General features: G+C 40.4%; 1 protein-coding gene across 2 annotated transcripts in view; it reads left to right on the forward strand.

Annotated features, from left to right (window-relative positions):
• The window catches only part of LOC120244859 (putative adhesion G protein-coupled receptor E4P), a 42219-nt gene extending 27596 nt beyond the window's left edge, over positions 1-14623 (forward strand). The window contains exons 11-17 of one of the 2 annotated variants that reach the window (XM_039251607.1): positions 2311-2505; positions 4295-4530; positions 6884-6950; positions 8320-8411; positions 9825-10005; positions 11824-11919; positions 14045-14623. In XM_039251607.1, the coding sequence (XP_039107538.1) occupies positions 2311-2505; positions 4295-4530; positions 6884-6950; positions 8320-8411; positions 9825-10005; positions 11824-11919; positions 14045-14152 (975 nt within the window). In that variant the 3' untranslated portion in view covers positions 14153-14623. The remainder of the gene's footprint in view (positions 1-2310; positions 2506-4294; positions 4531-6883; positions 6951-8319; positions 8412-9824; positions 10006-11823; positions 11920-14044) is intronic. The other variant, XM_039251608.1, reaches the window with a different exon arrangement.
• The last annotated feature ends 821 nt before the right edge of the window (positions 14624-15444 follow it).

The raw sequence follows: 15444 nt of genomic DNA on the forward strand, positions 1-15444 counted from the left end.
AGGTTAATCATAAATACATGTTTAAACATAAAAAAGTTTTGAAATGTGTTTTTAAATTATAACTGGTGATTTAGTAGAAGTCTATTAAATGAATGTAAATTGAATTCCATAAAGTAAAACTAAATCATTGTGAAATCAAGACCTTTACAATATGCAGTTTAATGAGAAAAATATGCAGCTTGAAAAGTTGGTGATTTTTTTCATATAAAATAAGTTTTGCACCTGTGAAAAAGTCTAACTATAAGAAGATTTTATTGGGTCACTTAGACTAACTGCTTTACTCATTATGGTTTTTGAAATATCTTCAGTTTAAGTATATACAAATAATAGAATTATTTTATTATGAAATACAGTCTTAAATCAATAAAACATTTATTTCTGATAAAAGCAGTACAATGATATTTAAGTTTTTTATGATGGTGGAAAAGTTCTGAAATTTCAGGTATGGACGTTATTCTAAAAGTTTTTTTTAAAAAGTCACTTTACAATCTTTAAAAATCACACAATGCAGTTCAATTTAGATTAAGACTATCTGAGAACCACACAGGGTAAATTATATGACACTTTTTTTTCTATTTCATCTCGACAAATTAATCCCTAAACAGACTAATGACTTAAGAATCCTTGCTCTGCTAGATTTAGGAAGTGTTACAAAGAAAGAGATTGTAATTGCAAAAGTATTAACATATTTCACATTTGCCCAAATTTAGTTGGAGCATATCAGGATGAGTCTAGAATATACAGTTTATTATGCAGGTTCCCCTTCAATTTCAAAGGGAAATGGAATAAGCCAGACTTTTTAGCTGGCTATCCTTACCTATAGCAATTTTTTAAACAAGCTGCAAGTTTAAATCATGCTTTAAAGATTGTAAGATCAAGGACTACAATGGATTTTGAATTTTTAAAATGTACAGCTATAAACATCTTTTCCAAACTTTTGTTTTCAGGAACTAGAAGTTTAATGTATGTTTTTCTATGTTTCATCTTTTAACTTGAATACTTGAAAATGTTTTACAACATCATATGCTTAGTACATATTTTACTGTGAGAGATGTTTCCAACAGGCCTTAAGTAGCCTATATAAGCATACTTAACTTTTGCTATAAAACTATGATAAATCAGAATGGAAACAATATAGGAATGAGACAAAACAGGGTATTCTAGTTTGGTTGTCATGTACTCAACAGTAATGGATTGAAATTAAATGGTTCAAAACAGGAAAAAAAAAAAAAGAAACTAATTTGACAATAAACTATTTGTAAAAAAAAAAAATTTTTTTTAATGTTTATTTTTTGAGAGAAGGGGGAAGGAGCAGAGAGAGAGAGGGAGACATAGAATCCAAAGTAGGCTCCAGGCTCTGAGCTGCCAACACAGAACCCAATGCGGGTCTCAAACTACACAAACTGTGAGATCATGACCCAAGCTGAAGTTAGCCTTCAACCGACTGAGCCACCCAGCACCCTCTTTTCACATTTTAAAATCTGTGGGTGTTGGGGGGGAGGGAGGATGATGGGCATGGAGGAGGACACTTGTGGGGATGAGCACTGGGTGTTATATGGAAATCAACTTGAAAATAAACTATTTGCAAAGAAAAAAAGATAATATGGACTATTGATACAAAACACTAGGAACTGAGGAATATAGATTAGTTTCTAGTAATATCTAATATCTCTTGTATTTTTGCTGAAATAGATTTACTGGCAACCCAATCAAATAGCTCTCAAGACTGCCCATGGCATTAGGTTGAGTAATTGTGCCCAGAGGAAGCAACACAATAAAATAGAGTGTTTTTCCTAAAATAATATCTGAAATTTTAACTGAGGTTAGACTTCCCATAAGCCAGGCTGGAACCTAATTTTCAGTTTCTCCCTCCTTTGGCAACATCAGCTCAGACAAATCTTAGGCTTACTGGGAGTTTATATGAAGACTGCCGAGCACAACACCGTAACTAAAAGACCTTGATAACATAATAAAAAATAAAATACTTAATAAAATAATAAAAATATCTTTAATAAAATGTAATTATAAAATGTAAAAAAATAAATAAAATCTGTGGCTACTAAAAAATTTCAAATTCTACATGTGGCTCACATATTTCTATTCAACAGCACCAGGCTAGTGGTTTTGATTTTTCAATAACCTTTTGTGCAAAACGCTATTAGTGCACCCATTTTGAAGACGGGAATATCAGCTCTCAGAGAAGTTATGTCAATTGTTGGAGGGACTAAACTGGGACACCCATCTGGCTCTACATCAGGCACATAACCACAGAGCTGGAAACTGTAACAGATTCTTCACTTTGGCTCATAGGTGGATCCTGTGCTGACTATGATCACCTATGTGGGGTTGAGCCTCTCTCTACTGTGCCTCCTCCTGGCAGCCCTCACCTTCCTCCTGTGCCAACCCATCCAGAACACCAGCACCTTCCTCCACCTGCAGCTTTCCATTTGCCTCTTCCTGGCCCACCTGCTCTTCCTTACAGGGATTGATCAAACTGAACCTGAGGTATGTGCTATTTTGTTTGTTGTCATAATCAAATCTATCCATCTTCTCTTGAGCAAGGATGGGGAGAGAGGCAAGAGTTAGTAGATGGTATTAGGGGGAAAAGCAAGTTTCCATTTCAACTCTCCTCATCTGTAACTCTGAATAAGACTGGTACTTTCTGAGACGTCATTTAGCAAGCCGATTGAGAGTCAGACTGATGGCACTAACCAAAGTAACAGTAGCTGCTGTAACAAACTCCGAAATGTCAGTGACTTAGGACAAGAGTGGTTAATTTCTCCCTTATGTATCCATAGAGGGTGAACAAACAGGTTTGGAGGGTGTCGTCTATCCTCCAACTTCAGGCTGACGGAGCTTTCTTTATCTTTCATATAAAGCTTTCAAGGTTGTCTGAGAGTCCTTTCCATCTTAGCCAAATGAAAAGAGAAAAGAACAAGGCAGCGTCCCGTGAGGGAAGTTTAATGAGCCATCTTGGAAAATGGTGCACATCACTTCCCTTCACATCCTATTGGCTACAAATCAGTGACATGGTCACACCTGACTACAAGGAGTGCTGGGAAATGTAGTCTCTGGCTGGGAAGTCCCATCCCAGTGACAAGTCTATAGTCTGGAATCAGGGATGGAGGGAGTCTTGAATTTTGGGTAGACAGTGGCTTTGCCACCGTTAGCTTTTGTTTTCATCACAGTTAAGTTCATCATCATATCCAGGAAGAATTGGAGCTAAATGTTTTCCAAAGCTCCTTTTAACCCTAAAAGACTATGATCTCATACCTAGAAGTTATGAAAGCACTATTAACCCCCTTCCCTGGGAGGCAGTATATTGTTACAGTCAAGAGTTAAGTATAGTCTTTAAAGATGGTGTGGATTTCGAATCCGTTTTTATTTTTTACTAGCTGTATGATCTTAGGTGAGATTTTAACCTCTTTGGGCTTTAGTTTCTTCATTAGAAAATGGGCAGAAGTTGGCAAATGATGAGGCTGAGGCTGGCCTACCTTCTTTTTTTTGTAAAAAAAAAAATCTATTTTGTAAAATAGTCTGTTTTGTTTATTGGAACCATAACCACCACTGTCTGAGGGCTAGAGAAGGATGGCCCAGCTCAAATAGATGAAGCAAATTCTCTTTCTCCTCCATAAAAATTTAATTTAGGTCCTCTGTCGATTGGATGATGCCCACCCTCATTGGTGAGGGTAATTGCTCAGTTTACTGATTCAAATGGTAATATCTACCTGAAACACCCTCACAGACACACCCAGGAATAATGTTTTACCGGTTATCTGGGCATTTTCCTTAGCTCAGTCAAGTTGACACAAAAACTTAAGCAGCTCACCTACCCAAAGGATAAGGGCCATGGAATATTCATCTACCAACTCTCATCTGTCATAGATTTAAGGACTTCATGTGGTATATATTCCTCAGCGCTTCTGGCCTGCCCCAACCATGGGGTAAGGATAAGCATGGGGCCAGGGAGAGCGCCCCCAAAATGTTTTGCCCTCGGGCAAAATGTCACAGGTGTTAGAATTGAAAATGCAGGGGGCACCTGGGTGGCTCAGTCAGTTAAGTGTCTGACTTTGGCTTGAGTCATGATCTCACAGTTCGTGGGTTCGAGCCCATGTTGGGCTCTTTGCTGACAGCTTGGAGCCTGCTTCAGATTCTGTGTCTCCCTCTCTCTGCTCCTTGCTCGTTCATGCTCTGTCTCTCTCTCTCAAAAGTAAATAAACATTAGAAAATGCAGGTCAAAATCTAGGAAATGATCAGGTTGAGACAACACTCTTAACCCCTGTCTCCCCGGCAGCTGCTGTGCTCCATCATCGCTGGGGTGCTGCACTACCTCTACCTGGCCTCCTTCACCTGGATGCTCCTGGAAGGGCTGCATCTCTTCCTCACCGTTAGGAATCTCAAGGTGGCCAATTACAACAGTGCAGGCAAATTCAAGAAGAGGCTCATATGCCCTTTAGGCTATGGGGTTCCCGCTCTGATCGTGGCTGTGTCTGCAATAGTAGGACCCCACAATTATGGAACATACGATCGGTAAGAATGACATGTGCCTTAAGGTGGAAATGGCGCCCGTGGCTGATACAAGATCTGAAACCAAAAATCATTTCAGTGCATTTGCACTTCAAACCAGTCCTCCTCCTCCTTCTCCTCCTTTTTTTTTTTTTTTAACCAGAATTCTATTTTCTCTTAAAAAACCTAGAGCAATGGTTCTCAGCATCTTTGGGGTTGGGTCCTTTTAAGAATTTTGATAAAATTTAGGGCCTATTTCCCCAAATAGGGGAATGTACCTTTCAGACAAATGTACTTACACACAAAATTTTGAACTCACTTTAGGAAATTAGGGAGAATGAGAGACTCTTGAATGCTGATAACAAACTGAGGGCTGATGGGAGTGGGGGAGAGGGGAAGGGGCATGATGGGCATGGAGGAGGGCACCTGTAGGGATGAGCACTGGGTGTTATATGGAAATCAACTTGACAATAAACTATTTAAGGGAAAAAAAGGAAATTAGGGAGAAAAAAGCACATTTGGGAAATTCAGGAACACAAAAGTCCTCTATGTTCTATAGGATTCTGAAAAAGAGTAGGTTGAATAGGTTGAGGTTAATCCCCCAAATGTAAAGAGTAATTAACAATAGTAATAAATCTAGAGGTCCTGTTCTGTATCAGAAATAATGCACTATTATTCTCCCAATGCTCCTGTGGAATTGGCACTGTTCATTACCTCATACACAGGACACTGGGGCTTAGTCCATCTAAGAAACTTTCCCAAGGTCACAGCTAAAAAGAGAATAAGTTCAGAATTCCCAGGGCAGCATTTTTAGCCATGTTTTGCTGCCTGACTAAAGAAGTTTACAAAGCTCTGCAAAGTTAGTTGAAAAAGCTAGTATTTTGGCAATGGGGCTTAGGTTACGAAGTAGATATGCATGTGCTAAAGCATCATGTATGAAGGTGTCCCTCTTGAAGGGAAAAAGGTGGCCCATCTCCAGCTCAAACCATATGTCCTGCCAGAATGATTCTGGAGATACAGTGGCAGGGTAGATCAGGGGTTGGCAAACTTTCTATAAAAAGCCAAATCGTAACTGTTTTTGTCTCTACAGGTCATATGGTCTTTGAGGCAATTACCCAGTGCTGGCCTTGTAGTGAGAGAGAAGCCAAGTCACAGACAATATGTTAATGGATGAGTGTGGCTGTGTTTCAATAGAACTTTATCTATAAAAACATAGGGTGTAGGGGTGCCTGGGTGGCATAGTCAGTTAAGCATCCGACTTTGGCTCAGGACATGATCTCATAGTGCGTGGGTTCAGGCCCCGCATTGGGCTCTGTGCTGACAGCTAGCTCAGAGCCTGGAGCCTATTTCAGATTCTGTGTCTCCCTCTCTCTCTGACCCTCCCCTGCTCATACTGTCTCAGAAATAAATAAAAAACATTAAAAAAATTAAAAACATGGGGTGGACTGAATTTGCCCTGTGGGCTATTGTTTACAACCCTTAGAATAGAACTTAAGTGTAGGAGCTTTTCTCCTCACTGAGTGTTGACAATTGCTTGTTACATTGACCAATTTTATGCTGCGAGGTCTCTGGTCAGAATAAATTATGCTAACTTTGCCAACACAAGCCATGACGTAATAAAAAGTGTTTGGGCAACAGGGTACTTGGTATATGGAACATATTTATTTTGTGTTGGTAGGGTTTTTTTGTTTTTGCTGTAGCTAAATTGCTACTTGTACTCTTTCTTATAGCAGTCAATATTATTAGAGTACTGTTTATTGAACCTTACCTCTTTGCCAGGAACTATGTTCAAAACTGTATGCGCATTATCTCATTTAATCTTTCCTACAAGATCTATATTAGGAAAACTGCAAAAGTCTGATGAAAGAAATAAAAGAAGTTTCAAATAAATGGAAAGATAGTCCATGTTCATGGATAGGAAGACTCAATATTATCAAGTCAGTCAGTCATTTCTTCCCAACCTGATCTGTTGATTCAATGCATTCTCAATCACAGTCTCAGAAAATTATTTTGTAGATATTGATAAAATGACTCTAATGTTTATACAGAGAAGCAAAAGACCCTAAATAGCTGACATAATATTGAAGGAGAGCACAGTCGTAGGACTGACCCTACCTGACTTCAAGACTTGGCATATAGCCATAGTAATTATTTAATCTTTTCAATACTTCTATTTGCCCGCACTTTACACTTGGGGGAAACTGATGCTAAGAGCACATGGCATGTGTTGAATGAGGACCCATGTCTGATTCCATCTAAAGTCCTGGCTCTGAACTAAATGATTCCTGGCACTGGTTGGATCTTGCTATAGGAGTCTGAATTCAAGACCTTTGTCTTCTGAGAAATAGGCAGCTAATACATACCTTTCTCTCAACAGCTGCTGGCTCAAGCATGATAAAGCATTCATCTGGAGTTTCATGGGACCAGTTGCAGTCATTATCTTGGTGGGTGACTAGTGATAGTTATTTATTGGTGCCCTGCCCTGGGTTGGCCAAGCATAGTGTGTTTCTTTCTGTTAAAGCCAAAGTGAGGTGAAGGTAAAGAAGATAAAGTCTAATGTGATTTATCTGTCTTCCTGAAAACACTGTCTTTATGTCTCTTTCCCAGGCTCCCTCCTGGTTCACTTGTTACTTTGATGTAACATAACCCTCTGCTGGAGATTCTTCTAAATATCCCACGTTTGTTCATTCAACAACTATTTAGTGGGGCACAGTCGGTTAAGTGTCCGACTTCAGCTCAGGTCATGATCTCACATTTCGTTGGTTCAAGCCCTGCATTGGGCTCTGTGCTGACAGCTCAGTCTGGAGCCTGCTTTGGATTCTTTGTCTCCTCTCTCTCTGCCCCTCCCCTGCTCATGCTCTGTCTCTCTCAGGTTCTCAAAAAATAAATGAACATTAAAAAAATTTTTTAAACATCCCCACAAGTGCCCTCCTCCATGCCCATCACTTGTGGAGGTGAACACTGGGTGTTATACGGAAACCAACTTGACAATAAACTAGTAAAAAAAATTTTAGGGACGCCTGGGTGGCTTAGTCGGTTAAGCGTCCGACTTTCGCTTAGGTCATGATCTCGCGGTTCGTGGGTTCGAGCCCCGCATCGGTCTCTGTGCTGACTGCCAGCTCAGAGCCTGGAGCCTGTTTCAGTCTGTGACTCCCTCTCTCTCTCTGACCCTCCCCTGCTCACGCTGTCTTTCTTTCTCTCTCCTAGAAATAAATAAAACATTAAAAAAATTGTTTTTTTAATTTTAAACAAATATTTAGCAAATATGTATTCTGTATAGAGTGACATGTTTTTCTGTTAGCAACTTCCTGATCACATTATTGTCCTGGTATAGATATCAGTTATTACTCTTTCACTTTCTAGGTGTCTTGGTTTGAATGATAAATTATATAGTCACCCTAATCAAGCACCAACTGCCACAGGTTCATATATATACAATGTGCTGTATAATAGACCAGAGCATAGCATAGCATCCTATGAGGCCTGTATCATTTGGGAAAAGATTCTTTTTTTTTTAATTTATTTTAATTGTTTATTGTTAAGAGAAAGAGAGAGACCTGGGGGAGGAGGGCCAGAGAGAGAGGGAGATACAGAATCCAAAACAGGCTCCAGGCTCTGAGCTGTCAGCACAGAGCCCGACACGGGGCTCGAACCCACAAGCTGTGAGATCATGACCTGAGCCAAAGTCAGAGGCCCAACCGACTCAGCCACCCTGACGCCCGGGGAAAAGATTCTTAGGTCCAACTCAAATTAGTTTGCATGACATGGACTCCAGAGAAAATTCCAAGTCAATTTTTAGTTCTGTGTCCACAGATAAACTTGGTGCTCTACTTTCAAATTCTGTGGATTTTGAGAAGTAAACTTTCCTCCCTCAATAAAGAAGTTTCTACCATTCAGGATACCAGGTAAGTAGGCCCTAGAATCCGTGGTATCTATAGATTTTTCCTACAGGACTACTTTTCTTTCTGATTGGGAATAAAAACCCCATACCAAAATCTAATATAAAACTTCCTGGTAATGGATCAAGTCTATGTGAGTTACAACAACTAGAAGTAAAAGCTGTAATTTTCAAGTAGTTTAATGTACTCCTTGATCTCTTTCCTCAACAAATATTCATTGGGCTCCTCCTGTGTGTAGCATATTGTTCATATGAAATTTATGCCAAGAGTATCAACATTATCCTCTCTCCCCAACCCCGGGAGTCCACCCACTTCTGGGGACTCCATTATCCTTGGATGTAGATCTCCATCCTTACTGGTACTGATCTAAATAATTGAAAATAATGAGAACAACTAATATTAACTTGATAGATAGGAACTTGATAGTTGATGGGAATTTACCAATATTGTTTGACTGAATGGTCATAACTCCAATCATGATGTGGGTATGACTACTATCCCCCGTTGATAAGAGGAACAGGTCCTCATGTTATTCAAGAGTAGGCAAGAGTCGGGGCACCTGGGGGGCTCAGTCGGTTAAGCGTCCGACTTCGGCTTAGGTCTTGATCTCATGGTTCGTGGGTTCGAGCCCCGCGTCAGGCTCTGTGCTGAGGAATAGCTCAGAGCCTGGAGCCTGCTTCGGATTCTGTGTCTCCCTCTCTCTCTGACCCTCCCCTGTTCATGCTGTCTCTATCTCTATCTCAAAAATTAATTAAACATTTAAAAAAAAAAGAGTGGGCAAGAGTCACTCTTCTGCATTGGTGAGTCAGGTGAACAAAACTTATGGACTACCTTTCCAACTTCAGATCTAGGCTTTGAGTTCTACTTATCATACCAACCTAACATCTCCTAGCCTTGATGTTTTCTACGCTAGAGGGTCAGAGTGTCACCCTTCTTGGTGTTTCCTCATCCCTCTACACATGTGTGGATGAGTGTAGGCTCACACAAATGTCTACATGCACACGCATACACGTACACACGCGCATGCACACACACACACACACACGTCAGCTCTCCCAGACAGTTGCCATCAACAACCCCATTCCATTTGACAAAACAAGATTTTCTTGAAGAAACTATCATCAGTACACATTTTCAATACAACTTTCTAGAAGACACTTTCCACACATCTTCCAATAGGTTTATGTAAAAGACTTTGCAGATAAATCATTTCCAAGAGTAGGAGAAAGTATTTATTCTCAGAAGCAGTGATTGAAAGCATGGATTCTGCCTCACCTTCGAGTTTTAGGACTTTGCATGAGCCTCTTAAGCACACAAGGTGATGTGAAGTTTAAATCAGGTAATGCGTGCAAAGAATTTAGCCCAGTGCCCAACATATAATGATCAATGATAGTTATTTTTGCTCCTGTTCCTTTCCAGAGTCATGACATTTAAGGCCATTGCTCAGCTATTTATCCTGGGCTGTTCTTGGGGCCTTGGTTATTTTATGGTTGAAGAGTTGGGGCAGGTGATCGGATCAGTCGTTGCCTACACATTCACCATCTTCAATATTCTGCAGGGAGTTTTGCTCTTTGTGGTACACTGTCTCCTTAATCGCCAGGTAAGGCTAATTACTTTATTTCTCACCAGCCGAGTCCCACAATCTTATTGAATGGCTATTCACATTCTCACCCTTCTCTGATCTTTTAGATTTGTATTTTGCAGTTGCCTTGATTCTGGGAAAAGGGTTTATAAGTGCTGCTTGGGTATGCTGTGTGTGCTGGGTGCTTATGACTAAATTTCACATTCCAACCTATATCTTAAGAGTGTGCTTTTGGGGTGCCTGAGTGGCTCAGTAGTTAAGTGTTAAACTTCGACTCAGGTCATGATCTCACGGTTCATGGGTTCAAGCCCCGTTTTGGGTTCTGTGCTGGCAGCTCAGAGCCTGGAGCCTGTTTCGGATTCTGTGTCTCCTTTCTCTCTCTGCCCTTCCCCTGCTCAGGTTCTGTCTCTCTCTGTCTCAGAAATAAATAAACTATAAAAAAAAAAGAGTATGCTTTTGACAACTGGAGAACAAAATACCATAGACTGTGTGGTTTGGACAACAGAAATATCTCTTATAATTCTAGAGGCTGGGAATCTGAGGTCGGGGTACCAGTGCAGTTGGGTTCTGGTGAGAGTTCTCTTCCATTGTTTTTTCAGGAGGCCACCTTCTTGCTGTGTCCTTACATGGGGGAGACAGAGCTTTTATGTTTCTTCTTAACAGGACACTAATCCTATTGGATCAGGGCTCTGCCATTAAGACCTCATTTACTCTTAATCACTTCTATAAAAGTCTTATCTTCATATACAGTTATCCTGGGAGGTTAAGCGTTTAACATATGAAATTTGAGGAGACATTATTTGGCTCATAGGAGATCATTTATCAGGATAAGGGAGATTATGCTGCAGTAACAAATAGCCACCACCCCCTAATTTCAGTGGGTGACAACAATAAAGTTTATTTCTTGCTCACGCTACATAACTGTGGCTTGATCTACATTGTCTTCACTCTGGAATATAGGCTGACAGGGCAGCCGTTGTTTGGAATATTGGTATTCTTGTGGCAAAGGGAAAGGAGATCCTGGCAAAGTGTGCCTGAATTAGTTCTCTTTCATTGGCTGGAGCTAGTCATGTGGCCATACCTGAGTTCACCAGAAAGAGGACACATAATCCTCTTATAATGCAGTGCATTTTAGGGAAGGGCACTGGGATATTTGGCATAATATGCCAAAAACAGAGAGAATTCAGCTCTAGTGTTAGGTTTTCCACTGAGTAGCTTGCTGTGTGGGCAGCTTGCTTACCCCCTCTGAGCCTTAATCTTCTCATCTGTGTATGTGGCAATACTCGGCTGAGTATTAAATACTTAAATATCTTTTTCAAACATGTTAAACAGGTTACATGGAGGGAATCCATGTAATCACAGGGAGTGGTTCCACGTGGTCGTTAGTTTTGGCCTCTGAATAAGAATGGTGAGGTGTTACATTCTGGCTATATGACCTTGGACAAGTCCATGTACTTCCAACAGCTTCAGATTTACCTTTAATTGCTGGTGAGAGAAAAGGCTTTCTCCTTTGTTTTATGGAAGGATGAAATGACATATGGTGCATAAAGTGTATTGAACATAGCTGTGTCCTTATAATGATGACCTTCATCCTTATAATCACCACCAGAAGCATCACCAACTCCTCTCTATAGAGACTTTGTAGTGCCCAGCATCTAGTAAATGCCTTTTCTACAATGAGGAAGTTGAATTTTACAATGAGTTAACAAGAGGACTATACAGAAAACCAATGAAAAGACATTCATAGGGCTTGGCATCTATATCTTTAGCCTCCTATTTAGGGTCCTTTCTCACTAACCAAGCTCTGGACATGACACAAACCTCTATATTCCTCAGGTACGCATGGAATACAAGAAGTGGTTTGGTCGGATCTGGAAAGGGATTGAAACTGAAAGCTTTGACCTATCTCGCTCTACAACCCAAACCAAAATAGTAAGACCAGCTTCTCTGCAATTCTGTGTACTTGCTAAAGCCAATATCTCCTACAACCAGGAGCTTCCTGGTTCCTTGATCTAAAAGAAAAGAGAAATTGCTTTAGCTTCCTGCATTATGTTGCTTGTTTCTGGTTTTTGAGACCAAAACCAGTGGAGTTCTGCTTTCTTTCATTCCTTGTTTCTCTCTCCCTCTCTCTCTCTTTCCTTCCTTCCTTCTCTTTTTTCTCTCTTTCCCTCTTTCTAGCTCCCTTTTTTCTCTTTCTCTCATTTCTCCCCTCCTTCTCTCTCTTCCTTCCTTCAGCCCTCCTTCCATCCATCATTCCTTCACCCCTTCCTTCCCTCTCTGCCTTCCTTCCTCCATCCCTCCTTCCTTCCCTCCTTCATTCCTTCCTTTATCCTTCCTTCCCCTCTTTCTCTCTATTTCATTTTCTCCTTCTCTCTCTCTCTCTCTCTCCAGTCTTTCCACAAATATCCAAATGATAATTTAACAACATTCGTTTAACAAATACTTATTGATTATTTGATACATACTAGACACTGTATTAGGTGTTGGGAAAACAGCAGTGGACACATTGACAAAAACCCTTGCCCTCACAGGATTGATCCTACAGTAGAGGGAGGCTGAGAATAAACCCCCAAGTGTGGATTATACAGTATATCACAAAGTGATGTGAGCTATAGAAAAATATAGAACAGTGAAGAGAAATCAGGACACATGGGGTGAGGGGAATTTGGTTTTCAGTAAGGTGACCACAGTGACAACCCTTCACAGTCTGTCACTACATTCTATTTTAATTCTCTGTATGATGTGCCTCTCTGTATGATAATTGGTTTTAGTCTTAAAAACATGAAAGTGTTTGCTTTTGGTCAATCTCTGCCCCTCCCCCCTGTAAGTTTCATTGTTGTGGTCACTATTGTTTTCCTTCTACCTAGAGTAATGCCTGGCCCACAAAAGATGTTGAGTGTCTAAATTCCTTGCTTACAGATGAGCAAACAGACTGAGAGAGTCCACATGGTTTGCTCAAGGCTATTCAGCTTGGGTAGAGGGGTTCAAACTCAGGTCTGTTTTTCTCTGAAAGTTGATAGCTTTTCTTACTTGTCACCAGAGTGATTTGTCACTCTAGATTGTCAACAACTATTGGGACCAGCTTGATGGGACATGCACTCTCATACCAAAGGCAGTCTGTTTACTGCCTGCTAACTGTGTTCTAACAGTAAATGCCACAGGTTCACCTCTTGGCTGGAATCACCAGCAGCCAAAGATATGTCAACCTGAACTGTGTAAAAGACATTTTCCAATACACACGGTCCCCAAAAACATACCACATAGTAGAATCCATAGCACAGATTCTAGGGTTTGCCAGATTTGAGTTCATATCTTGACTCTTTCAGGTTTTAGGTGGTAGATGCTGGGCAAGTAGCTTAACCTCTCTGAGCCTCAATCCATTCATCGTTGAAATACCTGATTGATTGAGGAATGAAATAATGTGCATGAAAGCACTTCACTCTATTCTAAACCATGTCAACACTACTTTTTATGAATACCAAATTATCAAGAGTCAACTATATAGAAGGCCCCAAGCACTAATCTGATCCCCTTATCTGTGGACAACCCTTTTCACTCTAGAAAGCACATATTCATCCTTATGGTCTTTATTGATCCTCTGTAGGATTTAAGTGATTCATCACTCTTTGAATGGAGCCAACGTGCCCAGGTTCAAGTCGCAAGTCCATCACTTCCAGGCTGCATGAGCTTGTGCTAGCCACTTATAATGCCTCTCTGCCTCAATTTCTTCATCTGTAAATGAGGATGATAATATCTATCTCATCATGAGAAGTAAGCAAGGTTATATGTGCTAAGAGCTTAGGATGCTGGCTGATCCACAGTAAACACCCTGTAAACATTTGTGAAAAGATCAAATACATTTTTTAAAAAATCACAGATGCTGTTTTCAGGGGAAAGGCTGTAAGTCAGATGTTAGGACCTCTTTACTGCGCTTTGGAGCTTAGACAAATTCTCGCTTGCCATTTCTAGGCACCGCTAGAAGTTCTAGGAGTTCTAGGTGATTTCTGAGGCGTTAATTTCTCTTCAGCTTTTTCTACAAATTATTTCCCCCAAATAGGAGGAACCAGCAACATCATCAGAAGTCTATCGCAGAAGAGATGCTGTGTCTGTTCAACCAAAGCCTCAGACTCTGATCTCTGCTCTTTGGCTAAAACCAGAAAACTGAGCTGCTATGGTCACACGTGGATCAGACATGCCACCATCTTTCTTTCTCCTGAAAGCTGTTGTGACTTGTTTCCCTATTTTGGTTTCTATCTCCAAAGAAAGAAAGGGGCATTGAGAGACTGCTGAGACCCCCAAACCCAAGATTGTATATTGGATGCCATTAAGTTCTCAGAGAATTCTTTTTAATAATGAAGGAGATAAGGAGATTTTCATCTTCCAGCTAACGCTACCTTGCCCAGGATTTATTGGCCAACATCTGGATTCAACTTGCAGATTTCTCTCTGAATTTTTGTCTGCATATTATACTCCTGAAGATCTTGCATCACTCAACATTTCCATAGTTCAATAATTCCCATATGAATAAATATTAAAAAGAGGGTTGTATTCTTGCGTTGTAAAAATACACCTCCATCCCCCATAGGAGGGCGTTCTCACCAGGAAAATTCTAGTGGTCAGGAGACCAGCACTGTCCTCTTTGACGACTTTCAAACCCACTCACTACTCAGGTTAATTTTAGTGTGATCTCAAGCGCTTCCTTTGGCAGCACAAATGACTAATGTCACATCGTGTCCTCATGGAAATGCTCCCAAACCAACAGGTGGGGAGGCAGTGGGTGGGACACCCATAAGGGTGGCCTTATGTGTTTGGTTTTAACATTTCTAATTTTGTTTTCAAAGTCATTGGATTTAGGTGTGTTTTTCAGCACCAGAATTAATAAATGTATGGCTAACTTTGTTACCAGACAGTATTTTAAAAGCAATTTTAAATGACAACAGCAGGAAACGTAAAAATAGCAGCCGAGACTCTCCATGATTCATTTGAAGAGATTTCTTGTGCAGTTTTTAGGACATGGACCGAAGACTGTCCCTTTTTCTGCTTCATCAGCTCAAGTGTCTCTTCCACATGACAGCGATGCAACCAGAAGGTGTGATTCACTCCATTTGCCATCTTTACAAATCTGTGATTCTTCTCAAACAGTTAAAAATTGGGGAGTTTGCATGGTTTAAAAATGCATGCCTGTGGCGTGACTTCTTATATCGTGCAATTTCAAATTTACATGAATAGAACTTGCATGAAATGCAACCTTCCTGGGCAGTTTACAGATCCTTGTGCTTAAGCCCCACTAATGTTGCTGCTGTTTTTGCATCTAAAACAGTTGCAAAAAGTGAGTAAACAAGCCAAATGTTTTAGGTGTTTCAGGTTTGGACCCCCTATTCACTATTTTTACTTCCTCCCAACATCAAGTCTGCTTTCTTTCTCTTTTGTCCCTTGGTCACCTCTTTGCTTTCCTTA

Source organism: Hyaena hyaena, unplaced genomic scaffold, assembly GCF_003009895.1.
Source record: "Hyaena hyaena isolate Hyena2069 unplaced genomic scaffold, ASM300989v1 scaffold_396, whole genome shotgun sequence".
Taxonomy (NCBI): Eukaryota; Metazoa; Chordata; class Mammalia; order Carnivora; family Hyaenidae; genus Hyaena; species Hyaena hyaena.